At 42.6% G+C, this 26,717-nt stretch overlaps 3 protein-coding genes across 6 annotated transcripts; 1 reads left to right on the top strand and 2 right to left on the bottom strand.

Annotated features, from left to right (window-relative positions):
• Positions 1 to 2,701: 2,701 nt before the first annotated feature.
• On the top strand, positions 2,702 to 4,030 carry LOC139204288 (purpurin-like). The gene is made up of 5 exons (XM_070834287.1): positions 2,702 to 2,815; positions 3,182 to 3,318; positions 3,421 to 3,533; positions 3,619 to 3,831; positions 4,026 to 4,030. The coding sequence occupies exons 1-5, from the start codon at positions 2,702 to 2,704 to the stop codon at positions 4,028 to 4,030; spliced, it is 582 nt and encodes a 193-aa protein (XP_070690388.1).
• Positions 3,937 to 10,687, bottom strand: idua (alpha-L-iduronidase). 3 transcript variants are annotated; one of them, XM_070833877.1, is made up of 15 exons: positions 10,406 to 10,686; positions 9,872 to 10,012; positions 9,686 to 9,768; positions 9,429 to 9,536; positions 9,135 to 9,230; positions 8,613 to 8,815; positions 8,119 to 8,298; positions 7,780 to 7,996; positions 7,422 to 7,631; positions 7,132 to 7,253; positions 6,413 to 6,538; positions 5,781 to 5,857; positions 5,469 to 5,566; positions 5,241 to 5,347; positions 3,937 to 4,166 (listed from the first exon to the last, which is right to left on the bottom strand). In XM_070833877.1, the coding sequence occupies exons 1-14, from the start codon at positions 10,540 to 10,542 to the stop codon at positions 5,247 to 5,249; spliced, it is 1,899 nt and encodes a 632-aa protein (XP_070689978.1). In that variant the 5' UTR covers positions 10,543 to 10,686; the 3' UTR covers positions 3,937 to 4,166; positions 5,241 to 5,246. The 3 variants fall into 3 exon arrangements, 2 of the variants coding, with proteins under 2 accessions (XP_070689978.1, XP_070689977.1); XM_070833876.1 differs by lacking the exon at positions 3,937 to 4,166 and having other exon boundaries at positions 5,132 to 5,347; XR_011584414.1 differs by lacking the exons at positions 3,937 to 4,166; positions 5,241 to 5,347; positions 5,469 to 5,566 and having other exon boundaries at positions 6,413 to 6,576; positions 10,406 to 10,687.
• An 884-nt stretch (positions 10,688 to 11,571) lies between these two features.
• Positions 11,572 to 25,629, bottom strand: LOC139203442 (poly [ADP-ribose] polymerase tankyrase-1). Of its 2 annotated transcripts, XM_070833182.1 has the most exons (28): positions 25,172 to 25,629; positions 24,317 to 24,541; positions 23,946 to 24,041; positions 23,495 to 23,531; positions 23,128 to 23,203; positions 21,672 to 21,692; positions 19,956 to 20,050; positions 19,798 to 19,864; positions 19,155 to 19,341; positions 18,787 to 18,908; positions 17,987 to 18,078; positions 17,689 to 17,767; positions 17,426 to 17,597; positions 17,155 to 17,234; positions 16,842 to 16,987; positions 16,555 to 16,720; positions 16,214 to 16,433; positions 15,808 to 15,917; positions 15,411 to 15,599; positions 14,991 to 15,237; positions 14,809 to 14,891; positions 14,492 to 14,612; positions 14,301 to 14,398; positions 13,914 to 13,988; positions 13,617 to 13,722; positions 13,317 to 13,503; positions 12,969 to 13,125; positions 11,572 to 12,852 (listed from the first exon to the last, which is right to left on the bottom strand). In XM_070833182.1, exons 1-28 carry the CDS (start codon positions 25,620 to 25,622, stop codon positions 12,766 to 12,768), a joined length of 3,792 nt encoding a protein of 1,263 aa, XP_070689283.1. In that variant the 5' UTR covers positions 25,623 to 25,629; the 3' UTR covers positions 11,572 to 12,765. The 2 variants fall into 2 exon arrangements, with proteins under 2 accessions (XP_070689283.1, XP_070689284.1); XM_070833183.1 differs by lacking the exon at positions 21,672 to 21,692.
• Positions 25,630 to 26,717: the final 1,088 nt, after the last annotated feature.

Genomic DNA, 26,717 nt, shown 5'->3' with positions numbered 1-26,717 from the left:
CTGCAGTCTTTGTCTTTGTTTACCTTTGGTTCTCCTGTGTTCTCCTTTAGTCACTGTTACAGCGCAGGTATGACCGATGTTACATTAAAGTAATAACAAATCATTTTGTAAACCAGAGTTTTGTTCACATTAGTCATTACGTTAAATGCAAATGCTTTTAATTTGTTGCTGTCAGATCATGTACAGTTGTTTCCTATTTGCCAACACATTTTTTGATCACATTTATACTCCATCCATCCATCCATCCATCCATCCATTATCTATACCAATCAGCCAATCCCAGCTGACTTTGGGCGAGAGGTGGATTACACCCTGGACTCTGTTGCCAGTCAATCACAGGGCCAACGCATAGAGACAGACAACCATTCACACTCACACCTACGGACAATTTAGAGTCACCTATTCACCTAATCTGCATGTCTGGACTGTGGGAGGAAGCCGAAGTACCCGGAGAAAACCCACGCAAGGATGGAGAGAAAATGCAAACTCCACAGAAAGACCCCAGGTTAAAACCTGGAACCTTCTTGATATGAGGCAACACTGCTAACCATTATCCTTTTTAATTCTTTTGTCCTTTTATTCGCGAAAAACAAGCTTTGAAAACATGACGGGGGTTACCTAATGTAGCTCAGTGAGCCTTTGGCAAATAAGTCAGCTAATACATAGTTCTGGAAGCTGCACATTTAATGACAGTGAAAAACATTAATTGCAGGTGTATCATTTCACATTGTTATTTGCTATTTTCAGTTTTAGTGTGATAGAGATCAATTGGCGTGGATTAAGAACTGAATAAATAATTTTCTTGAGAAATTGCTTGGTCAATAAAATGTCATAAAGTTGTGATAAATGCTCAGACAAACATTTCCTGGGGCCAAGAGTAATGGTACCAAATGATCAAACCCAAAGATATTCAGCCCATTATCACAAAAGACAAAGAAAAGCAGCAAACTGAAAACTTGGAAGTTGGGGATGTGGAGGTGTTCAAAATGAATGATACATGACTGAATGATGGCGATCACCTGCTCATATGTTGTCCTGCAACGTGACCCGTTCATAACCAGGAGTCAGTGACCTGGCATAGCACAAGTCCAGACGATCAACCTGAGCTCACCTCCCGTTAAGTAACAGTCAGTGAGTGTCTATGGCAGGATCATTTAAACCTAATGTTTGTTTTCAGACTACAGACACAGAGTTAATACTTTTAACATGTCATGCCAGGTTCATAGTTTTGAGAGCAGGATGTCAAAGCACAGGGGCCTTACCTAATGTCCTCTGCACAGGTTATTATTAGAACAACAACAATGCCAGGGCCAGCTAAAAATACTGGCTGGACTTACTGGCAATGCTACTTGTCTTTACTTAACGCTCACCTACTGTTGTTAATGAAAATACCTCCTCAGGACTACTTGTTAAATACTTTAAAAACACATTCAAGGGTAGAAAGGCAAACAATGGCTAGACTACAAAACAGGCTTTAAGCCCACAGTGGTCTGTAAAGTGGGCGTTCCTACACTTTGGCATCCATATACACGTTAGCTGGTACACAAGTGGTGCGAATTTCCGACACGTTATGTCAAGGATTACAGGTTGAAGCACTGGAGTAGATGACGGTTACTTAACTGAGTTAGTGATCATAGACGGGAACACCTGAGCCTCTGCTGACATAACATGACTTCATTACTCAGTGCTATTCTCCACTCTATTTCATAACGTAAAACATTACTTTTTTTTTCATCTATGGTGCTTTTTACTTGTCATTTTCACATCCTTTATCTGCTATAATGAACAAGAAAATGCTACAAACTTCAAGTTCACTTACAGCACAGTAAAGTAGGGAAATCCAAAAAATAATAAATGTAGGACGGTTTATTTTTGTCATACGTTAACAAGGGCAGTTGTATAAACACAGAACAGGAAAAACTTTATTGGCTTGTTTGTTCGTGGGAATAGCAGATAGTAGATTTGGGAACATTTTACTGAAGATTCTGGCGGTTGGTTTTATGGACACTTAAAACTGAAAACAATCATGATAAAATCATCTTATCTCATAGGTCTATTAGCAGGTGCAACCCAACAGCTCTTTGTATTTGCAATTGGGTCCATTTGAGGTCTCCATGAAATCTTAGTGAACAAAATACACTTGTTTGCTCATATAAACACCTTCACTGTGGGTTTATGCCCCCAGCTCAGGCCAACTATTTCCCCTGGGGCATCTGCCATTATGTATCCCATTATAGAGCTCTGCAGACAATTACATAAAGCTTGGGCAATGCTGAATGCGAGGGTTCATCAGCTTACAGCGGGGGATTTTGTTAACTGGATTAGCAGTAGATTTAAACTCTGCATTTAGGTGCAAGAAGTGAAAATAAACAGTGAGCCTACCTGTGCGTGAGGTATAAAAAGGCTCACACAGCTTCTTCTCAACACAGCTCAGACACTGCAACAGCTCTGCACTGAAAACTCCCAGCAGCTTCGCTCTACACCGAAGGTAAGGAGATGCTGTTTTTTCCCCTTTGGATGGCCTCCTCAAACTGCTGGTATCTGCACTATTCAATAATTATCACAGGAGATTTTATTATAGTGGAATTCATGTACATAGGTATAGGAATATTGCTCTAGAATAGCGTTAATAATTGCAAGTGAAGAAAAAAAACAATCATCACACAAATTAACATGTGCTTAACTTTGGTTTTTGTCTAGAATGGACTTCCAAATCTTTGCTCTGGCGATGTTGCTCCTGGCCTGCGTGGAGCAGAGCCTGGCCTCCTGCGTGGTGGACAGCTTCACAGTCAAGGAGGACTTTGACCCCCAAAGAGTGAGTACAGAAATACAATACGTCTTTAAAAATACTCATAAATCGTAGAGGGATAGTAGAATTTAGAGTCAACAACTAACATTAACTTAAAGATTCAATTCACTCACATTACGTTACAGTAACAGTATCTGTTTAGGACAGCTAGCAGGCTCCAACAGATAAACAAACATCATCAGCATACATAAAAATAGTGTGTATTTTGCTCAACAATCAGGGGTATGATTAACTGATCTTATATTCTCCCTGACTGTAGTCCACACATGACAAAAAACTAATTTGACTCCGTACAGTTTATGTGCTCATCCATATTCTACTCATGAAAATCAAAAGTACCTTATTAACTCTGATTGTTTTGGCCCCCGACAGTATGCAGGAAAGTGGTACGCTCTGCAGAAGAAGGACCCTGAGGGCTTGTTCCTGCAGGACAACATCTCTGCTGAATACACTGTTGGAGACGATGGCTCCATGGTCGCCTCATCCAGGGGCAGAGTCACTCTCTTTGGGTGAGTGTTTAGAAATGTTTTTAGTAGCAGTCTGAGTGTGAAATAGTTAAATATCTACTTGCAAACATGGGAATGTGACTTTGTTTTCTTCTTTACATCCAGATTCTGGGTTGTGTGTGCTGACATGGCTGCTCAGTACTCAGTGCCTGACCCCACCAACCCCGGCAAGATGTTCATGAACTACCAGGGGCTGGCCAGCTACCTGTCCAGCGGCGGTAAGCCACCTCCGTTGTATACACACATTCTCTCGGCCTGTCTCTCACAAAACTGAGACTTAACTCTTGCTCTCTGCTCTTCTAGGTGACAACTACTGGGTCATTGACACAGACTATGACAACTATGCCATCACCTATGCCTGCCGCACCCTGAAGGAGGATGGAAGCTGCGAGGACGGCTACTCCCTGGTCTTCTCCCGCAACCCCCGCGGCCTTCCCCCAGCCATCCAAAGAGTCGTCCGCCAGAAACAGGAGGAAATCTGCATGGCCGGAGAGTTCCAGCCCGTGCTGCAGTCCGGTACGTACTTTGTCTTTCACATTCAGCTTAATAGACAGACAAACTGTCAGAGTGCTTTTGATTTTTATTTAACTTTAAAGTTAGAAACACAAAAAGTGTCTTGGCTACATAAGTTGTATCAATTATTAAAAACTGCCAATAGTATTAGTCTTGTATTAATTTATCTTGAACTTTAACTAATGTTCTTTATTCAGAGTGAATGTTGCACTTAGACTCATCACTTGTTCCTCTTCTTCTTCTAACAGGAGCTTGCTAAACTGCTAAGCCAGAGTTTGTTGAGCAGCCCTCCATCGTACTGGATTGATCATCCTCCCCAAAAACAAAAGAGAGCTCTTCTGAAAAATGCAAAGAGGATAAGATTCTATTAAGCTCATGATTTGCTGTGTTCCAACGTTATTTACAATTATTGGATAAATCCAATTTGTAGCCCCATGAGTAAATTAAATTAACATTGCCAAGATGAAGATATATTTCAAAGCCAAATCCACTGAGAACTATTAGCGGTTGAGTCAAAGTCATGATATAACCAACTGTGAAGCACTGTCACACTGATGGGCAACATCTGCACTTTGCCATTATTCTGCACTGGTGACAATAAATTTTATAAAGAAACATGCTGTTGTGTTTGCCTTTGTAAAAATGACTTAGACTGGTGATCCAACTTTTACTTATCTAGTGCACAAACACATAAAACACAACCGTATAAAACTCTGAGACATATCAGGTGTAAAATGTAGAATGAAATAAACTCAAATACAGACTACAGATCACAAAGGATAATTAATGTATCTATTAGATTTAAGTTACTTGCTTATCTCATTGCCCAGTGGCATGTATTTTTCATTATATGCAACTGCACAACAAGCATAGAATATGACACAGCTGGTCAATTCAGATGTAAATATATTAAAGGATAAGTTGAATTACATTGTATATTTTCTTACGGTCAACACACACAAGGAGGCCAAAATGAACTGATCCACTAAATATTGCTTGTGTCTCTAAAACCTGACATATTTTATTATGGTTCAAAAGTTCAAAAAACTAAAACATCAAATGTGCATTCATCCACCACAAAAAAATAGTCCCCAATAAATGTGCCACTTACATCTGTTTGAGTAAAGCACAGTGCCTTATTTAGCCTTTTTCAAAAATGAAACTAAATGATTGTTTGCTATTCTAGGTCTTTGGAAGTATTTAGAGACCGAGTGACACATTGTTGGATTAGGTCTTTTTAATTACTGTCAAATAGAGCACGAGTATAAATAATAAATGTATGCATATAATGTGATTGGGTGGATGAAACAGCACTTCATTAATAAAAAATGACATAATCAGTGCATTGATCTCCATAAAATGTGTTTATCTTGTACAAAACAAAATAAAAAAAGAACGCTACCAGACTTGACCTTGGTCTAGTGCTCATCTGAATACTTCTGTGGCAGAGAGTCCGGCCCAGGCCTTCCCCAGTAGTCCACAGCTCGTACTCTGTACAGACCGCTGACCTCCTGGTCCACTACAGAACACAACACAGTATCTGGTATTATTTCTATGGCTGGAGGTCACAAAGCCAATATACAGCTTGAACTTTGTTACTCATTGCAATTACTTAAGAGTCCTTAAATGTACATTCTTACCAGGTGAATAAACATATGAAGTAAAAATGGTGTCTTGAGTATTAACTCTGTTGAATTTCTTGTCTGTGGAGAATTCCACTTCGAATGTCTTAATGCATCTGCAAATGAAGAAATTAAGATGAATGAATGAGTGCTGTGTCATTCTTGGGTCATGCATATTACATATTCACTCAGGATTAACTCTACTGTACTGCTGCATTCTAAATACAATGGATAAAATAGTGTATAAATAAATCTGTACCTAATTTCCCTTTCATTTTCATTTCTTGCAGTGGCAAATGCAAAAATAAAGACATAATCACGTGTACCTACTTGGAATCAACACAGTGGTCTGACCAGACAATCAGGACTTGGCCTTTGGTGATCCTGATGAAGCGTAATCCATTGACCTGATCAGAGGCCAAATACAGTTGAGAGTTGATTTTCTGAAAAGTGAAGCCAATGTGGGAGTTTCTAGACCCTACGTTCTTTCTAATGGTAAGCAGGGGGCGACTCTATTGGCTCCAAAAAGAAGTCAGATTGTATGGAAGTCTATGAGAAAAATTAACCTACTACTCATTTGCTTTAGAACCTCCGTAAACACTTTCCTAATGAATTTATGGTCTCAATCGCTAGTTTCAAGTCGTCTTAATACAACATGAAGTTTGTTTTGTAAATGATGGTCCCATTTAGAGGAAAATAGACCAGAAAGCAGGGTATTCTTTAGGGTGGGACCATCTTATTTATGGAACGGTCGTCACTCCAGGCTCCAAAATGGTGGTCAACAAACCAGTGGCTACATGCTACATGCACTTCTTACATACAGTCTATGGATTTAACCGATGCACCGTTGGAAATATATAAAACTTATGAGAATCTCCAAGGTGGACTATGAGGCAGATGCAAACAAGGAGAACAATCAAAGTTATTTCCACTTGGCGTTGTTGTCGTGTGTCAGTACTGACCTGGTCTGGCTCCGCTTTGGGCCGGGCACAAACATGGACGAGGAGGACCGAGGGCACAGACAGTTTGGCTTTCAGAGTCAGTGCGTCTCCAGCAGGAATTTCCCACGGTCCATCAACATGAGGGTCCTGACACAATGACACATCATCAGTGGGTCAAAGCATGTCTCAAAGAGGAGGAGGAGGAGGAGGAGGAGGAGGAGGAGGAGGAAGAGCCATAATAAGTCAAACGAATCAGCTTCAAGATCTTCATCCAGAAATACACGTTGTCTCAAAACCTGTCGTCTCAGTATTTACACTATTTAATGCATGTTTCATAGTCAGTGTACAATGGCTGTGACGTAATAACACATATTGAGCTCATCCTAAAGTCATTTTACTGTTCGATAGGAGGTTCACCTTTTCATGACTGATATTAAAAAAGAACTTTATCTGACAAATAACGTATGTAATTCAGGCTGATTTAAGCTCAACTTGCAAGGCAAATGACTATGGCAAGCAAATAATTCACACAGTGGCCTGATTCATTTAAAATGAAAAAACAAAACTAATGGTTATTTAATTTTGTATCTAAATTTAAAACTAGAATAAAGTAATTAATTTTATTTCTACTGCCATCCACAGGTTTTTTTTTCCAAGAGGTACTTTTTTTTCAGATGGCGTTACATAAGCAAAACTATATAATGTAAATTCTAACAACATTGTTCTGTCTTGCTGTTTACCTGCACACTCCTGAGGCGTCTGAACTGTTGTGCTGTGGGGTAGTCGGGGCTGCCCATGCTCCGCCACAGCTGATACGGGCTGGTTACATTGTTGTCCATGTAATATGTGACATACACAAGACCTGGATTGCAGACACACACACACAGAGAACAGGAAGGACTGAACTGAACCACTCACTTCCTGAGATAAAGGCCTGTTGGCCCTGGTATTATTTTATGTAAAAACGGAATCATCTTTTCTCCTAAAATAACAGAAAGGTAGGGATCCAACAGCATTTTGTTAAACGCACCCTTTTGTGCCATCAGTCCTTTCACTGAGACGCTGACGTCATCGGTAGTGCTGGAGGTGTCGTTGTCGTCACTGTTGTAGATCAGCACGGCTGCCTGCCAGCTGTCCGAGCCGCCCGGTGTTACGGGACTGTGGCTGCTGGCGAGGACCCCCACCGTACCGTTGTTGGTTCCTGCTGAGTTCAAAACCTGAGCCAGGACCTGGGTCTCTCCTTACAGAGGAATCACACACAGGAGAGGCAACAGGGTGCTTTAAATAGGAGGTTTGAAACTGCAGCATCCTGGAGACCTGAGCTTTGCTGGTACAAAGAGAAACTTTAGCACATTTACTCTCTATTTTTCCAGTAAAGAGAAAGGCACCTAGCAGAGCCAGCAGGCCCATGACAGTGAGGACAGGCTTCCTGATCAGCTGCACGTGAGGCGGCTCGGTGTTGTTGACCTGGAAGCGGGCGGTCAGCGTGCGCTGGGTGAAGGGGTGTGGGTGGTAGCTGAGGAAGGCGTTGTCGTTGCTCAGCAGGGTGTAGTTGATGGTGCTGTTGGGGTCTGCCAGCAGCACATCCTGGTGCTGGTCTATAACCTGTTGGAGGGAGCAGAACAGAGGACTGGCTAAATCTAATCTAAGTGGTGGAGTGAACAGCTAATTCAGCCTGTGTCATTCAGTGACCACAATGAGAAGTAGGATATTTAAGTTCTCCTCACCTTCACCACCATCGCAGCGTAGGTCACATCCGCCCTCCATTCCTGAGGCCTGGACCAGCCCACCAGTGGATCAGCCTCATCATTGTAGACAGAGAGGCTGCGGAACCTGGGGAAGCGCTCCTGGATCTCCCCCATTGTCTGGATCTCCTGCTGGAGGATGGGCAAGGAGTAACCACCTCCCTGAAGGACAGAAACACAAAGTCAGCTGCCAAAACAGTGATTCTTACTGCACCAGTTTACAGTTAATGCATCAATAAATGCAGTTTTACATAAATCAGGAGTCTTTGTACTATTTTTTTCTTGTCACATCAGAAAAATAAAGACATTTGGATGCTAAAACTCTTCACTGAAACCAAAAATAATGACATTCTTTCAGGTGGGCTGGCAGCTGCAAGCATCTCATTTGACAGTCACAGATAAATCAGGATCTCTTGATAATGACTGCAATCTCTTTCTGTTTGTTCTCGATGTGGTCCGAGTCCAGAAAAGCCCACCTTCTTGTGCAGGGCGACGTAGTCGATCCTGACACCCGTTTCTCCGGTGAAGTAGTTGGTGCCGTTGTAGCAGTGCTGCAGCATGGCCCAGCAGTACGGCGAGTGAGGGGGAGAATGGCAGGAGTCTCCTGGCCCCCCAAACCTCAGAAGACTGCTGGCAGCTCGCAGACCCTCCGAACAGGCATCGTAGTAGTTTAGAAACCCTAAAGAAAAGTAGATTATACTCAGAGTTGCTCCCAGGCACTGAATTCTCCACTGAAATCCAGACTATTAATCCTTTAATGTATTCATGAGGATCTGTCCATTCAGTTAGAAATATACATGTTATGTCATTTAGCAGGGAGACGACAGAGATTAGTTGATTTTTATTTAACGCAAGCATCAGTCTGATATAAACTTTGTTTCTAGTCGTAGATGTACAGTGTTTCAAATAAGCATGCATCAAATGACACATTTCTAGAATAAGTAAAAGAATAACAGACAGGACATGAACACGTCATGCCTGATGCATTGTGGGTTTACCTTGAATTGACATGGTGACATTATCAAAGTCGTGGTTGTTGGGCTCATTCCATGTTTCAAAGTTCCACTGAGAAACACTTCCCAGGCCGTACTGGTCTGTAATTCAGGATCAGCAGTGAACAATTAAACAGGAGGAGGGTCATACAGTAAAGGCTAAGTGCTAAAGTGTATTTATACACATCAGCAATCAAAAAGATACATAAACATAAATCTTGAAAAACCCAGAGTCACCTTTAAACAATTATTCAGCTTCTACAATATATACAGGACAATAAAGACTGGGCACTCACTCACCAATGTACCTCTTGGCTATGAGATAAATCAGATTTCTCCACTCGGCTACTTGCGATTTGTCCTCAAAGTCAGTGAAGTAGTTAGAGACACTGCCCATCAGTTCAAAACCTGAAAACCAGGGGAGCAGGAATTGATTACAGCTCAGATATTTACAGCCACATGTCACAAGAGCATCAGAGATCAGCAAAATCACATTTGATCAGATGCCTCGCAAAGATGACGTGATGTTTTCCAGATGGGGGGTCGCTGCACAGTACCTGGTCGGAGTCCATTAATCCACAAGAGCTCCATCAGTCGATCCAGCTTAGTGAAGTTGTACTGGGGTCGTCCTCCAACATCTCTAAACAAAAATCACACAGAGTAACAGGTTTTCTTTCACGTCACTTTATCATGATAAAAATGGCTGGAGAGATCTCTCTCTTTACTTTTGCTGGTTTACTTACTGTGCAATGACCAGCTCCAGCATCCAGTGTATCCTGACTTGCTGGATCCCTCCATGGGGGACTGAGCCCACATAAGCCAGGTTGAGCTGCTGGTCAATGCTCAGGTCAAACTGGTGGGCCTGGCTGTGAGGGAGCGGGGGGCTAAACACAAAGAAGAGCCTCTTTAACTTTGAGATGCATCAGTGACACAAAAAAAAAAAAAAAAAACATTTATAGATTTGCAAGAAGTTTCATATACTTGATTGATCCTATACTTCATACAAAAGTGCAGCCCTGTAAGACTTCCTCAGACTGAGTCATGACTTCACTACGCCAATCTCCACTGAAAAAACTGTCATTTTAAAAATGTCTCGGCCTAGTTAAAAACGCTCAACTTCTGCAACATTATTTTGAACAGCTTAGTAGTAGCAGAGATCATCTAATGGATTCGTAATGAACATAAATCCACATTCATTTCACGGTTGCAATATTATCTCACTTGATGCGTGTTTTGCTGGAAGAACTGTGACTAAAAACAACTCGTGTTTGACGCACCAAAAGCCAGTGCTTCTCCAGAAGTGCTTCAGGTCCCCCTCTGCTCTCCCAACATCAACTGTGATGACATACGAAGCTGTTGAAATTCCGGTGATGTTGAGGAGTAACACAAGGACAGAAAAAGTTTTCCACTGCATGTCTGCGGGCGAGCATGGCAACTTTACATGTCACGCTAGCTGAACTACACGGCTTTAAAAGCGATGTAATCTTTGTCCCGATGGGTGGGTCACCTTAAACCCCAGCATGCCTTACAAGGTCTACGTGAGTAGATAAAAAAGAGAACTTTAACATAAGTAACTTAAACGAGACACATCAAAACAAACACATTTCCTCTCAAGAGGCTAAATGCAGTCGCGGTCAGCTGAGCGTGATGACGTCAAATGCGTGCGACTCTGTTGTAGTCTTTTGGAGAGATGGGGTTTGTACACGTAAAATAGAGCAAATAAAAATGTCTTCATCTATTGCATGTAAAGAGACAAAAATCAATAAATTGGGCACTGAATGAGAATTTGATATAAGTGTGTGTAATTAGCATTTGGGTGCACTTCAGTAAGAACAACAAAACGTTGATGTTGTGTCACAAATTGTAGTGTGGACACGTATAAGTCATGTCTAAGTTCTGGATGGAGGGCAGGTCGGGACTGATGATTTTCTCTGTGGTCCTGACAGTCTGCTCTTGTCCTTGTTGGGTGGCTGATTCAAAGCAGACAGTGATGGAAGTGCAGAAAACAAACTGGATAATTGCAGAGTAGAACTGGATCAGCAGCTCCTGAGGGACATTGGCACAACCGTTGACCCGAAATAGTATAAACTGTATTCATAATTTATGAGTCAGTTGAATTGAGCATAATGAGACAGAACACTAACAGATTATGTTTTACTAAAACACATGGCTGTGCTTTGATACAGTAAATCTAACAGTTAAGTTTTTCCTACATAGGAAAATGTGTGAATTTGATTTGAACTAAGTGTTGATATTACTTCTATTACAAGAAAATGCCATAGATAAATACTGTCCCTTTGGTTCTTCGTACATCATGTTGCATTAGTCAACTGTGCTACTACTGCATCAACACTGAGGCGTTTCATTTTTCGTGTGAGATATGTTCCTAATCCTCTTCCACACGTCTGACACCATTTCAAAATACACACTAAACAATAAAAGGAGCTGTTAATGGGACATTTATTTAAAAAAAAAAAGTTGGGAGAATCAAGAAGGCATGAAAGGAAAATTCATGTCATTTACAGTTGAACTCAAAGATACTGTTAAACAGCGACAGTTATACACAACCATTTACACAACCTGTACAAATATTTTTTCCCGCAAACTTGCAATTTAAATTCAAAATAACTTAAATAGGTTTCTATGTAAAAGTGCAAATCCTTATGTGTGGGATGTCTTTGAGTAAGACCATGGAGACTGAGAGGGTGCTTTGATGAGTTCACTGGCTATTGGGCATCAACTTGTAAGGCATCACAAGCACAATTCAACACTCTGGACATTTACCGACTCTACTGTCTTGAAGCACAGTCATATATATATATATGTATATATATATAATGCTTTTAATGTACAACATCCACACCATTTGTATAGCCTTGTGTAATTCTGATGCCTTACGTTGCACTTGAGCTTGAGCACATGTCTTCTCTCATACAAATCAGTACTGTAACAATAAAATAGTCTCAACTGTTGCGATTTGACAGAGAGCCCTTTCTCAGTCGAGCACATCCAGCCCTGAATAAAACCACTAAAAAAAAACATTTCAGTTCAGTGTTTGTAGTGTTCTTGGGGTGAAAGTCTGCATTACAGCATAGCAACGACGCACTGTTACCTGTTTGGTAGTGTTATAGATTAGCATTAAAATCACAGTTACCAGAGGCCATTCTATACAGGATGAACCCAGATATGACGGGGCAGTAGTAGTCCACAGGTTTCAGGCTTTGACAGTGAGACTGTGTGTGTGTGTGTGTGTGTGTGTGTGTGTGTGTAGGTGAGAGGTTGGTGGTTCTGCACAGTCACAAGGCGACAAAGAGTGGCAAACTGTTAATGTTGATATTTCAAAGTTTCTACAAGCATCCTCCAGATTGGTGAGGAGGGGAGGAGGGAATAAAGTAACCCATGCACGCTATTGGGCCGTACATGCTTCTGTATTAACATGCAGCCAATGCAAAACAAAAGTGTGTCATCACCACGAGTAGGAGAGTATTATACAGCACTGGTCACCATGGGTTCTACTGGACTGGAGACTGGAAATGTGTTGAATATAAAGTGTTTAGGCATTTGCAATACAAAGGAGAGAGTAACGAGCATCGAGTCCTTGTGTGGGTGTGAGTGCGTGTGTGTGAGTGTAAAGTAACTACGACTTCTGCTCCGCTCCTGCAGCAGACTGGGCTGCGCTCTCCGGTTTAAGGATCTGGTAGGTGATGAGGTACTCTGGGTAGGCCTGAAGGAAAAGTATAAGACGACATTAGCTGACACTACACAGCAGGTGTCTACTGTAGTTTTTGTTAATGTTACAGCCTGAAAAAGGATTTGAGAAAAGGAACGGTCTTAGCTTACCTGCTCTCCTCTGTAGATGACGTACTCAGCATAGGCCAGGCCATTAACGCTGGGCCGCCCGATCACTGAGTGGTGTCCTGGGGGGGCGTGGGCCATCTTCATGGCACTGAACTGTAGGAAGGACTTCCCCAGGGTCACTCGGCAGAACAGCATCTGCCTGAGGGTGTAGATGAGAGAAAAACGGTCAGACACAAGTGTCAATTCCCACAATATTGCATATAAAACCTTTACCTAAAAAAAATACACACTTGCAAAGTAGTTTTACGCCCAACACATCTGTTAGTGCTGTGGTTCAGTTTAAACTTGCCAACTAACCCCCGTCAGTTAAGTTCATGTCTAGTCAGTTACCTGTGGCACAGGTAGCAGGATCGGTCTTTGTGCGTCGGGCAGCCTGTGCCTCCACCGATGCCGTACACGTACTGATTGCTCTTTGAGGAGTTCTCTGCAAAATAGATCCCAGCTCCAAACATCCCTCCTATGTAGGCGTGGCGCTCATCGAAGCCTTTGTGGATGATGGCGTTGATGAACGGGGAACCTGTGGGAAGACATGACGACAGTGGGAGAATGATATTGTATACAGTAATTGACATGCAATGCTTCACACTGTTAAAAAAAATAAACAGATGGCATAACAGTGGGTGTGGTTACCATGAAACAACATCCGTTCATTGTGATGGTTGTGGTTCTCATCTGCGATCTCCTTCTGCCGGTGGGTGTAGCGTTCCCTCAGCTTCTTATTAACCACCTTTTGAATCTGTGGGAAACAATGACACACACACACACGTCAAGGGAGATGCTGGACATCTCTGCTTTCACAGAGCATTCAATGCCGACTCAAGTCTGTCAGGTCAAGTCACCGTCATCTATTTTCAATAATACCACCATTTAAAGAAATAGCCCCTCTAGAAGCTGTTCAGACTAAACAGAGAGATTCCTGGTTCAGACCTTGATGATGTTGTATCTGCTGAACACACCACCAGCGTTGCCGCCGTCTCTGTGCTCTCTGATTGTGCTCTGCATCTGAGGGACACAAAACAAAGACAGCAAAATGTAACTACCCATTAGCAAATGGTCTGAAAATGTTTGCCAACTTTATCAAAAAAGCATCCTGCCCAGGCATGTGCAGTGGCCAAATAAAAACTGCACATTTTGCTATGATGTAGTTATCTATAATGCCTTTATGTAAACTCAGTTCTATGCAAACCATTGTAGACAGTGAAAACTAACCTTTGGAGAACCGTTTGCATAGATAGTTTAAAAAACAAAATCCTGCTTCTTTTGAAAACTGCTTGTGAAAACACACCATTAACAAAGAGAGTGAACTCGACTCACCTCCTCCTCCACAGACTGGTACTCCTTGTCGTCTGGGGCGAGGTCTATCAGGATGGTGCCCTGGTTGGCACAGTGGAATGTCAGGTAGGGGTTGGCACCTGAAAAACAACCACGCAGTTATTCTCTGGCTATCGGGTGTTAACTTGTCAGGCCACACTGTGCCACACCATTTTCGAATGATGCCTCCTTACCTTGCTGGCCGCCTAGCAGCCTCTCAATGCCCTTGATCAGCTTGTGTCGGTGGCCATAGGCATTGATTCCAATCTCCTTCAGTTCCTCGTGGCCCATGTCAGCCAGCACATCCAAGGTGATCTGGGAAAAGGGAAATAATATAGCAGGTTGAGAAGTTTTAACCGACCAGTATTAACAACTTAATCTTGTCCGTTGGCTCCGACTTCCAGCCACAAATAAGCAGACAGCACAGTCGTAAAGATTTATTCTTCATGATATTGACGCCGGGCGACAAATTCATCTCAGTCTCATCCTCAGTCTTTTGGAGGTAGCTCACCTGCTCCCTCTCAAAGATGTCCCTCAGGTGCTCCAGGCCCAGGCTCTTCATGAATTGACTTATATTCATGTCCAGCATTGCCACTGTGAAAAAAAAAAAAGGGCGTTACAATGTGAAACAACGTTTGTGCACCAGCTTTGTAAACTGACCACTTTTCAACACGATAAATGCAACAAGCTTACTTTCTCCTTCCTTGCGGTCAGTGCCTGTGGCTCCATCTGCCACTCCAGAGGCCCCGGCGGCGGAAGCAGCAGCCAGCTCAGTGAGCGGTCCGGCCAGGTTGTCTATGCTGCTGGCGGCTGATAGACAGGATGGCGTGGAGGCGGGGGAAATGACAGAGGCGCTGACCACTGTGGCCTGGGGCTTAAAACAGCTGGGCAGAGCGTCTGGTGGCATGGCGTCCATCAATAGGGCCCGGATATCATCAGCCTGCAGGAATGGGGAGGAAAAGGTTAATTTACTGTATGTTCCCTTTCCCATCTGTCCAGTAGAACGATCAGTTTGGTTGGTCAATTTGAAGTTTGAAGTGCCCACCACTTATCTAGATGTAAAAAACTAATTTCACACTAAGCTGCTGATGTCTGTCTGACAGAAGCAGTTACCGTGGCCAGGTCCAGGGCAGTCTGGCCTTCTTGGTTCTTCATTGTGGGGTCAGCTCCATGAGCCAGCAGCAGCGCACACAGCTGGGTGCGACCCTTCTGGGCCGCTTCATGGAGGGGTGTGAAAGCCCATTTGTCTGTGGCGTTCACGCACGTATTGTACTTGATCAGCAGAGCTGCAATGTCCACATGCTGTGAGGAAGAGAGATGACGGAGGGGCAAGTCAGTGAGTGAAGAACCAAGCTGAAGGCAAGACCACAAACACAATAAATACCTTTTAGTTTAAAATGTAGTCAAAAAAACCCCCACCAGTTTTGAGGTTTCTGCAGCTTTAAGCCTTTTCAATGTGTAAATCTAAGTCACAGGATGTGTAGTTTGTGTTCATGTTGTTGATACTGACCCCATAAGAAGCAGCATTATGAAGAGGGATAAGGCCTCCTTTGTCCTGGGCGTTAACATCAGCCCCGTGCTCCAGCAGATACTCTGCCACCTCAAGATTGTTGTACCCAGCTGAGGAGAAGAAACAGGAATCAGGGCATGAAAGCCTTCATTCTGCATAATTACAGCATCTAAAACACTTGTCGAGTTTAAGATTTCCTTTGTTTTTTTTCTTTCCATCAGCTATATTTGGGTCTCTTGTGCCAAGAGCCAGACAAACATGGATAGCATCAGAGACAATGTTGCAGGATTTCAACTCTCCATTATTCCAAGAAGGGATGAGACAAAAGATCAGAAATCTTTCAGCTTCACTGTAAATGCCCATCAGGAATGTATGCAAGAAACAAAAGCAGCTAAGTGGTGATTACCTGCGAGGTGGAGTGGTGTGGAGTTGCGCCCCTGTGTGTCTCTGCAGTTGATATTCTCTGGTGAGCAGAGTTTCTGGACTCGGGCCAGGCAGCCCTTCTTGGCAGCGTCCAGCAGGGCGGCATCACCCCTCAGCAGGTCCTGGATGTCTGTGTCTCCATCTTTCACCATGTCCAGCGGCATGTTGCCATCACGGTTCTTCTTGGATGGGTCGGCTCCGTGCTGAACAAACAAGTTTGAGGTTTGACCGTTTCCCCCTCATGACCATCATAATAACAACCAACACGTGGCACAAATGAATGTGAGGCCATTCTTGTGACAGATGACAATAATGCATCCTTACTTTGAGCAGCAGTTTGCAGATCTCATATTTGCCTTTGGCTGCAGCCTCGTGAAGCGGGGTGAATTTCCACAGGTCGGCCACGTTGACTGAAGCTCCGTGTCTGACCAGCAGCTCAGCCACTTCATAGTGCCCGTAGGAGCAGGCGTTGTGGAGGGGAACCAGACCGCTGGAGGAGGAAAACACAAAACGAGAATCTTCACACCAGAGAAATGACGTGTTGTGCACCTACTGAAAACTCAAACATGTCTGATTCACTCATTCAGTTCTTTATATAACCTACAACTCACCCTTTGTCTTTGGCATGGACATCAGCTCCATGGTGCAGCAGGTATTCAACGACAGCCACTCGGTTGTAACCAGCTGCAAAATGGAGAGGGGTGGAGTGGCGGCCCTCCAAGTCCCGGCAGTTTACGTTCTGGGGGGTGCAAAGTTGCTGCCATACACAAAGACATTGTGACAATTAGCTACTCAGCTAAGCAGTATGATAACAGGTTTGCAAGACAATTAAAATGGGGCCTTCACAGGAATTTGTGAACCACTGCTACTAGCAAGCATGTGAAATTTCAGAGCTACAAATTCTCAAGAGTGCTATGATCTTACCTGCACTGTGTCCAAATCCCCTGCTTTGGCCGCCTCCAGAAATCTGTAGTCCACGTCAGAATTACGTGTGGGAACATTTTCTGGTGGGAAAAAAAAATGTGAAGAAACAGATTCAATACAAAGCACAATAATTACGGTCAAACAGGACACCCACACATCATATGAAATCCCATGATCAGGTTTTAAATCTGGATCCCTCTGAAGAAACATTTGTAAAAGATTCTGACATTGCGTTAATCAAACAATCTTAAGCCGCAGCGGGTGTGATTACCGTTTAGAATCTGTTGTACGGCCTCGTTACCCATCTGAGCAGCGGTGAAACCCTGCAGAGACACGATGGACGGGTCGGCCCCGTAGCTCAGGAGCAGCTTGCATGTCTGGATGTGACCAGCCAGCGCAGCTCTGTGAAGGGCTGTCTGACCCAGGGTGTCCACAGCGTTTACCTGGAGTCAGAAGAGGTGAAGGTAAGTTTCAGCAATGTATACTTTTAACCAGATTACAACTTCTAATACAATTTTAATCGCTTTAACAGACCTTTGCTCCATGTTTCTGCAGCACCTCCAGGATATCATTGTGAGCTCTCTCAGCAGCAACATGCAAGGGAGTCATGAAGCTAAAAGACACAACAGGCAGAAGTTATGATCCAGGCCAGTGCCACCTAGCAGATACCTTTTTTATTATTTAGCCACTATTTCCTTTTATCTTAGCACTTAATGTGCTTGACCATACAGTTAACGGTCTTTCTTGCTTGTCATGTGAGACACATGACAATGTCATCTTTTTAAATTTAAAAATCAATGTAAAATGTACAAGCTAAACATTTTGTACTCACTCTTTGTTCTTCTCATTGATGTTGGCACCTTTTCGCAGCAACAACTCAGTCACCTGCTTCCTCTTGGGGTGGGGGGAAGCCACAGCACAGTGCTAGAATACACATTAACATTAGATTAGTGTGCTGGAATCTTAGTCAAAGACCTGCCAGAACAGGACCACATGTTAACCCGCTAAACGAGTGTTTCACACCCCACAGGGATGTACTATGAAGCACTGGCAGTAAGGTAAGAGAGGAATGCAAGCAGAATAAGTTAATGTATTTATTTAACCACGCAGTGCACTCTCAGTGACTATCGTTGACAAGAGCACAATGTTTAACTGTATCAAGTTTAAAGTTGTCCCATAATGACTGGTGCACGGAAATCACTTTAATTTTCAGCCAAATAGAAGTTTAAGTAATCGTTCTGATTGAAAGTTATCCGACATAAATACCAATAGATTAATCCATTTTCAAACATATTTTAAGATAACCTGTGCCAGAGCACATTATGTGTGCAGCATAAGGAGAGATGCTTTCAGCACATTGAAAACTCTGGCACTAGGTTAAAATACCTCGCTAACCCATCTTCTAGTACATCCCTCTGGTCCTGGGGCCCCACTGCCCTGCACATTTTAGATGTTTGCCTGCTCACACATCTGATTCAAATGATCAGTTTGTGATGAGCCAGGTGAGACCAGATGCTTTTCCTCAACCATTACTATCATTATTGTTATAATTGTTGTTGTTGTTGTTATTATTATTATGAAGAAGAAGAAGACGCAGTAACAGAAGCAGCAGTAGTATGGCTGGGTTCTGACCAGAGCTGTCTCGTTGGTCTGGGGATGTTTGAAGCTGATGATCTCCAGAGCCAGCGTCTTCTTCACTTTGGCCATGTCTGCCTCCCGGGCTGCCTGCAGCAGCGAGTGACCTTTGAACTCATCTACATGGAGGGGAGAGAGAAGTCAAAGGTCAAAAAAGTAGTGCATGCTCTATGTTCTGATTTTTAATATGCTGCTTGAAAAATATCAAACTACTTATTTGAATATATTACTGAATTTTGCAAAAAAAAAAAAAAAAAAGGGGGTTAAACTGACTTGGACATTTCTGAACTGCCAACATTCCTAATATACAGAAAGTATTTTTCCAATCATAATTGTGTGTCTTTGTGTCTTCTGTGAGAACTCACAGGTGAGCCTTTCTTTAAGCTCTGGAGTGGGAGCCATGTCCACGGCGCTCTTGCTGTGACAGTTTAGCAGTGTGGGGTCGGCCCCATGGCTCAGCAGCAAGGAACAGACCTCCACTCGGTTCTTGGACGCTGCCTCGTGGAGTGGAGTGAACTGCCACAAGTCCATAGCGTTCACACAAGCTCCATGCTGCAGAGAGACCCATACATCAGAGCACCGAATGTGGACAGTGTGAGGAACAAACACATCTAAAAATTTGACTTGGGTGAACTGTTACTACATTCCTAGCTTGTATTTAGTTCCATATTTTGATTCTTGGTGATGGTTGAATATATGAAATTTTTACAAATGACATTTTACCAGCAAAGTAACAGAACAGGATTTCCAAACTACAATTATGTTAAAAAGTTGCTGGGAACTTGGATAGATTTGCAAAACAAGTCCCAGAAGAGGGAAAAGTGTCCTAATCTTCTCTTACACATACATGCATATACAGGTACATTTCCCCGTCCTGGGACTAATAAAGAAATATCTTAGGTGTTCATTAGAATTACTTTCATCTGTTTTTGCTTCACACTGTCAAAATCTTATCATCCACGTGCAAGCTCAGCAAGTTGAGGGTAGAAACTTTTAATTGAGTCTTACTTTAAGCAGAAGCTCTGTGACTTCAAAGTGGCCGTAGGAGCAGGCGTTGTGAAGTGGAACCAGGCCACTGCAGGGATAAGGCACTCAGGTTAGTGTCATAAATTATGATTGAATGACAAATGGAAGTTTTTGTGGATTTTCCTGAAGAAGCGCCTCACCCTTTGTCCTTGGCGTGAACATCGGCTCCATGCTGGAGGAGGAGCTGAACGATGCGGACACGGTTGTAGCCGGCAGCCAGGTGGAGGGGCGTTGACTGTAAGAGAGAGTGGATTGTTAGCAGACACAGATAGGTGGCTGCTGTATTGTGTGCTGCCTTCGATGGCCACGGGTGCAAGCGGCTGATTAGTGCCAGAAGCAATGTGCTACGGCAGGCTATGCTCTGTGAGTTGCAGATGAATGGCGGATATGATGATGCAAGGTCAATGGAGTCTGGGTAAGTCCAGCGACAAAATTCGCTTGCTGTCGATATTGTGTCTGACCTGAGTGAGGGACAACAAGCAACTTCAACCTCATTACTCGTCTACTCTGACTTCCATTTGACAATGTCAGCAAAATAACACTCTTCCTAGGTCTTGGGAGTTTAGAATTCAAGTGGTTAGATGACAAGAAAGAATTGCTAGTGCGACTTTTAAATTCAAAATGGTTGGGTAGAAATTACGGTTGGGTGATGTTTCAAGAGTATAGGTATATCAGGTGAATCAAGCCAAATAGAAAGCACAATATGGCCAAACCTGACTTCTGTGAATATTAAGCTTTAAGTTTAGGTTCATAATTATTAAAACACGTATATTCATTGTTACAAAAAAGCTGAAGCTGCAGTAAGTAGAATAAGTTGATTCAATTCTGGATTCAGATGTAACAGAAATGCTATGGAACCCCAACCGTAACAGGATGCAAGGAAGCTTCTATAAGCAGGCTGAGAGTTTGAGAAGGCATCTCTGCAAGCTATTAGAGAATCAAATCAAATGGCTTTGTCTCAGCCAAGGAAAGGAAATGTTAGTCTAAGCAAAGCTGCAAATCCAACTTCAGTGGCATTTCTTCTCTATTCAAAAGTCTAGCTCAGGTCAAGCTCAAGGAGAGACGCCATTCCTTTAAATTTCCATGCAGTGACATTGATATAAAACCCTGCAAGCCAACTGTTAGATCTCAAGCCACAGTGATAAAATCAGATGGACGAGAGAGTGGAATCATGGAGGCATCATTCAGTGTGGGATGACACGAGCAATCAAAAGTCATTACCATGGAGGGTAGCATAGCACTAGAATGACAGGTGGAAAATGTAGTCCATTCATTACTGCATACCAACTGATCCAACAGGGGACATGAAGAAGACACCAATTTCACAGACATGTATTCAGGATCCGCTTGACAAAATGCAGAGGGGCAGGCCTTCAGGCATGCATGAGTGATTGTCAACAACAAATTAATGAATAAAACAAAAGCCAAATCAGATGCTGAGTGAAGAACAAGTGATTGAAAGTTGGAGAAGTGTGGGTGAGTGTGAGAGGAGAGGACAGACGCTGAAGACAGCAGGCAGTGGACATTTTGAGCTCCTTCTCCAAATCCAAAAAGATGAGTCGTCACCATGACACCAACCCAACTCGCTCACTCGCTCACTCACTCACTCACTCAAATCCCATGCCGTACGCACAGGCACACACACACAGACACACACAGACACACACACACACACAGAGGAGCATCAGGGTAGGATACATGAGTGATCCGTACACCCAGGTCCATGATGTGCAATTAACAAGTGACAGCCAGCTTATTGGTCAAATTAAAACAATGGATTAAAAAGGAATAAAAATAAATAAATAAAAAATCACAACAGTGCATCAATCAAGTGGCCGTTATCAAGGTCAACTTACCAGCATTTTTTGGGATGTTGACTGATCGACAAATGTTGCCAGAGTCACACGGAAAACAAAACGAAACAAAAATTACAAAATGACAGTATCTTTTCACAGCAATTCTTTTCTCCCTTCTTAAGTCAGTGAAACACAAGCCCCTAGTTATGAATCACTGTTTGATCCGTCAAACATGGAGTGAGATTAAATGTGACACCAGGCCAGAGAGGGTAAATACTGTAGCTGGAGGGTAAGTGTGACTTCTCCTCCTCGGTTCTCTCTGTGGCTTTGAGAAAAGGCAAGGAGTGGTTAATGGTGCCCGCTGGTTAAATCCTAGACCAAATCTACACTGGCATACTGAATATTGTGTGAAGAAGACTTTGACTGCTGTGGAAGTAAATGTGGTTAGGAATGAATGAAATAAGCCAATGCTTATATACTGTTAGTGACAATGGATTTGTATGGCATAGAGGAGTTATTTACAAAAATAAAACAACAATTTTGCCAGATGAGACAGGAAATAGTTAAATAATTTCAAAGAAAGTAATGCATGAGAGGCAAAAATAAAGCAAACACGACCCCCTTCCCCAATATACAAGCAAAAACAGTGGGAGTAAATCAGTACCTGACACTGCGTGGGAATGAAATGCAAAAACAATCCTACATCTAAATTATAAATGCTGACATTAGAAAATAAGTGCCATGTGTTCTAGAAATGCGTGTCTGTGTACCACTATCCCTCTAGTCTACCCCCCACAGAGAAGGAAGGAAAAAAAAAAAAAACTACTGCATTATTATCTAAAACCTGCTCACAGAGTGAGCAAGTTCCAATAACATGGACCAGGTTCTGAGGAGACACTTGAAATTACACAGAGAAATAAACTGACGTCTTGTTTTCTCATCTGAGCGGATGCTTGTGTGCCTAAATAGATTTCAAGATCAAAAATAACCTGCTCCATCATCCAGCATGGAAAAGTGATTATGAGGAAGACCAGACAATATCACCGTCAACACACCTGGTCCAAATATGTTGCAAAAATGATTAGCAAAAACACTGCACTGTAAATACAGGCACAGTTTGTCTACTTAAGTTCCAGAAGACAAATACAGAATCAACTACGCCAACAGGATCAAAATGTTGAGGGTTTTTTTTGTCTTTCCAAAAAACACCTGACAACACAGAACTGAGAAATTAAAAGCTGAACCTTGGAGGATTAATGGGGGCTTGTAAAAAAAGTGAAAGTTGATATGTTGTGACAGAGGCGAATGGATTTAACGGATGCTCTGAAGAAATCTGTACGTGCATAATTAGAGAAAGAAAAAGAGTGGTTTGTCACCCAGGTATGGTGGTCTCAATAACACCCTCCTACAGACCTAATGACATAAATCCTCTTTATATTTGAACCACACAACTAATCCAGCTATAAATCATGTCTCTATCTGGTGTGATTTGGTGCGGTGCTAGTGGCTCATTTACCTTGCGGCCGTCGCTGGCATGGCAGTTGACATTTAATGGAGTCAGCAGTGCCATCAGCTTTTCTTCATTTCCGCTCCTGTAATCACAGTTGAAAAGACTGGAGTCATGAAGAATTCCAGTGCAAAACTGCTATTCCCTAAAAGTTATTCAACAGGCTTTCGTATTATGTAATACTGGATGAAACTACTACTTTTTGGGCTTCGAAGTGGGTAACAGTGGTCAGATTGAAAAGTCCTACACCATGTGTATATTGCAGGTGCATATTCAGTGTGTTTCTTCTGCATTTCATTTGTTTTTAGCTGTTACATATACATAAAAGAGTATACCAACTAGCATAGCTAAGATCGTCCTTCAGCCCGACACTCACCTTGCTGCTTCCAGAAGTTCGTCCTTCTTATATTCACCTGGATGAAAATAAACATTTATGATGAGAAATGGCATGCCAGACACTTCCTATCAAATTTAAGCATGTGGTGTAAACTTTAGTGGCATTAACTGCCCCTCTTTGTTTTGTAAATGGATGCACTTTGTTGTCTGTGACAATAATTTCATGCCAGAGGACATGAAGGGTAAAGAGGTGCCTCTACTCCACCAAGCTACCCACAAAATAAAGAATAAAATGAAGCAAGAAGTCAAGTCACCTGGTAATCATACTTATGCGTACAATATCAATCCAATTGTGTGGTATACTGCTGTTAGGGCAGAATCATGTGCATTTACATTTAATGATGACTAAAGTGAAGGTTGGCTTGATCCCGTATTCATGCATCAGTAAAAAGTGCTGGTTAAATGTCTAAATGCATCTGAGAGGAACTGACCAGTGAGAACAGCCTTGGCTGATGGGTCGGCTAGATCCAAAGCAGACTTTCCATCAGTGTTGCGGATGTTTGGATCGGCTCCGTGTTGGAGTAACACTGAGTGAGAAAGGTGCAGATGAAGCAAAAAAAAGGATTTAATTTTGCCCTTAAATCATTCATATTCCACATTTGTGTCACCGAGTACACGATCATATCTAAACTCCGCTAAGTTGGTTACACAGCAAAGGGGTTGTTAGATAACACAAACTGGACAATAGTAGAAAAATAGAGCTTTCAGACTTTTTATCCAGTCGTCAAACTTTTAAAGAACCCGAGCGAAGTCGCAACTAATGACACACAAACATTCATCACAGATGTGCAGGGATCCTTACCAATGCAGACATCTATCTTTCCCTTGATGGCAGCCTCGTGTAACGGAGTGTAGTTCCAGTTATCTCTGGCGTTAGGGTCTGCGCCCTGACACAAGAGGAGGCTGACAACTTCTGCGTGGCCGAAAGAGCAGGCATTATGCAGGGGAATAAGTCCTCCATCATCCCTGGCATGAACGTTGGCCCCCGTCTGCAAGAGGTGCTCCACCACATCTTTTCTCCCAAAACCTGAAAGTGGATTAAAATGCATTTAAATTCCCTCAATATTGGGTTAGGAGTGGTGCACATGGACTACAACTAGCCTCTAAAACTGATTTAGAAAAATGTAAACTGCAGGATTCCGATGAAAATAAGAGTTCAATCATAATCTAACACTATACAAATAAATATATAACACCAAATTGTTAAATATACTCCTTATTGATGAACCAAGCTCAGTATAAACCCTGTAGCCATAATGTGCATGCCAGCATAGCTCAGGAGAACTTATACTGACTAAAAACATGAAACTGCATTGTTTGCAGTTGTTTCTAATATTTCCTTGACACGGCTAGCTTGTTTAGTGCTGTCTAGCCTCATGTTATGGGGGGATAGGTTAGCTACAGAGATGTTGACGGAGTGTCTGTTTGGGAGTAAATTGGATTTGAGGGCGTCAAATTAGCTGGTTAGCACCACTATGGTATAAATTCAGACATAATTAACGTTCAAACGTAATTACATCTGAAGTTATCGGAGGGGCGAATGAGGTTAGCAGCAAAGACGTCGATGAAAACATTAGCTAGCTAGCTAGCCGTCACAGTGTGTTAGCTAATGTCAAAAACATTAAGCTGCTGTATCGTTAGCTTAGCTCGTCGTTACCCGCAGCGAAGTGAAGGGGAGTTGATTTTCGACCAGCCATGTCCTTCGCGTTTACATTCACCGAATCGACAAGTCTCTTTACTCTGGATACATCTCCATTACGGCAGGCCTCAAACAACTCCCTGAACGCCCCGCCGATACCGCTGCTGCCGTCGGTGGGACTGGCGGCTCCGGAGCCCGGGCTAGAGACGCTGCTGCTGCCGCCGCCAGAGGTTGTCGTGGTGAAGCTCGCACTGCTCGCTAGGACCGGGGCGGGTAGGTCCGGGGAGGCCAGAGCCATCTCGATCCCCCCGCTGCATTCCCTCTCGTTCTCCGGGGGCCCGACGGCCGAGGTCAGCAGAGCCATCGGCGGAGAGGCCGGAGGAGCGCCCGAAATAGAGCTGTTTCTTGGCGGAGACTGTAAGGTACTCTGCTGTTGTTGCTGCTGCGAGGAGCGACGAGGCACCGCCATTACAGCAGCTCACTGGCGACAATAAAAGCTGCTCCTCCTTTCCGGTGAAAGTGCTCACGTTTCCTGTCAGCTGTTCACTCTCATTGGAGGTTGGCTGTGCAGAGAGCCTCGATCCTCCCAGCACCTCATTTATCAACACATATCACACAGTCAAGTACTAATACTAATCAAATACGTGCATTTTTTTACAGTTATGTGCTGTTTTCTTAATGAGTCCAAGCTTTTATCTTTGCATCTTTAAGCCAAAGTTTCTTCCTGGCACTGTGTGTGAAGCTGCCACCATTCAGACAAAAATAATACTGATCAGCAGTATAATAACCACTTTGACCTTTTAGACAATATATTCAGCAAGGTCTTGTCCAAGGAAAAGCAAAGCAATGATAGTGATGTTACGCCAAATTTATGTAAGAGTGATGAGAAAAAGATAGAGGACAAAGATCTTGAGGCATTTTAGTTATTGTAATTTCATGATATACAGTGGTTTATTTAGCATCATAGGCTGCATTACAACTGACAGATTTCTGTGCTAATTTGACTACTCCCATTACTGCTGGCTTTATTCTTTTGTGTTCATATTCCGACAAAAGCAGGGATAGTCATCATTCCTCAAGTGTCAATACATCAACAGCATCTAATGTGGTATTTAGTCAATATTTCATTGCTCAGGCCCACATGACACACCGCTTGGTGCTCGGGCCCTAATTAATTCCATCTGCCATCAAGTTACATCAACTCCTTTTGCAGGTCAGATTAATTAACAATTCGATTACACTGATATTCATTAATATTAATTGATTAAATACTTGATCCATCCGTGTATTGTACACAAAGACGAAAGATGAGATCCAGGACTTGATGTTCAAACCCATTAAAATACACAATTATAAATGTGGAGTGTGTATTCCCTTCAATGGAAAATTTTAAGTAAGAAAATGTTTTCAAAATTAAAATTTATGGTGTCATTGCATTCAAAACAGAAAAAATGACTTAAGCAAATCTAGCACCCAGATACTTAAATAAAACGACCAGACAAATGAATAAAGGTATGACATAAACAATAAACATTTATTTTTTTAAAATCACATCAACAATATC

This window comes from Pempheris klunzingeri, chromosome 7, assembly GCF_042242105.1.
Source record: "Pempheris klunzingeri isolate RE-2024b chromosome 7, fPemKlu1.hap1, whole genome shotgun sequence".
In the NCBI taxonomy this organism is placed as follows: Eukaryota; Metazoa; Chordata; class Actinopteri; order Acropomatiformes; family Pempheridae; genus Pempheris; species Pempheris klunzingeri.
This window is presented reverse-complemented; position numbering and strand designations above follow the sequence as displayed.

What these genes read in the sequence shown, in the direction of transcription:
- LOC139204288 (XM_070834287.1), top strand. Translation starts at nt 2,702, where the DNA reads ATGGACTTCCAAATCTTTGCTCTGGCGATGTTGCTCCTGGCCTGCGTG. An exon ending in GGCAGAGTCACTCTCTTTGG is followed by an intron (nt 3,319 to 3,420) that starts GTGAGTGTTTAG and finishes CTTTACATCCAG; the next exon opens with ATTCTGGGTTGTGTGTGCTG. An exon ending in CAGCTACCTGTCCAGCGGCG is followed by an intron (nt 3,534 to 3,618) that starts GTAAGCCACCTC and finishes CTGCTCTTCTAG; the next exon opens with GTGACAACTACTGGGTCATT.
- idua (XM_070833877.1), bottom strand. Translation starts at nt 10,542, where the DNA reads ATGCAGTGGAAAACTTTTTCTGTCCTTGTGTTACTCCTCAACATCACC. An exon ending in CATAGCCAAGAGGTACATTG is followed by an intron (nt 9,231 to 9,428) that starts GTGAGTGAGTGC and finishes CCTGAATTACAG; the next exon opens with ACCAGTACGGCCTGGGAAGT. An exon ending in ACGCTGCGATGGTGGTGAAG is followed by an intron (nt 7,997 to 8,118) that starts GTGAGGAGAACT and finishes TCCCTCCAACAG; the next exon opens with GTTATAGACCAGCACCAGGA.
- LOC139203442 (XM_070833182.1), bottom strand. Translation starts at nt 25,622, where the DNA reads ATGGCGGTGCCTCGTCGCTCCTCGCAGCAGCAACAACAGCAGAGTACC. An exon ending in GAACTTCTGGAAGCAGCAAG is followed by an intron (nt 23,204 to 23,494) that starts GTGAGTGTCGGG and finishes CTGTGATTACAG; the next exon opens with GAGCGGAAATGAAGAAAAGC. An exon ending in GGGATTTGGACACAGTGCAG is followed by an intron (nt 16,988 to 17,154) that starts GTAAGATCATAG and finishes TGTGTATGGCAG; the next exon opens with CAACTTTGCACCCCCCAGAA.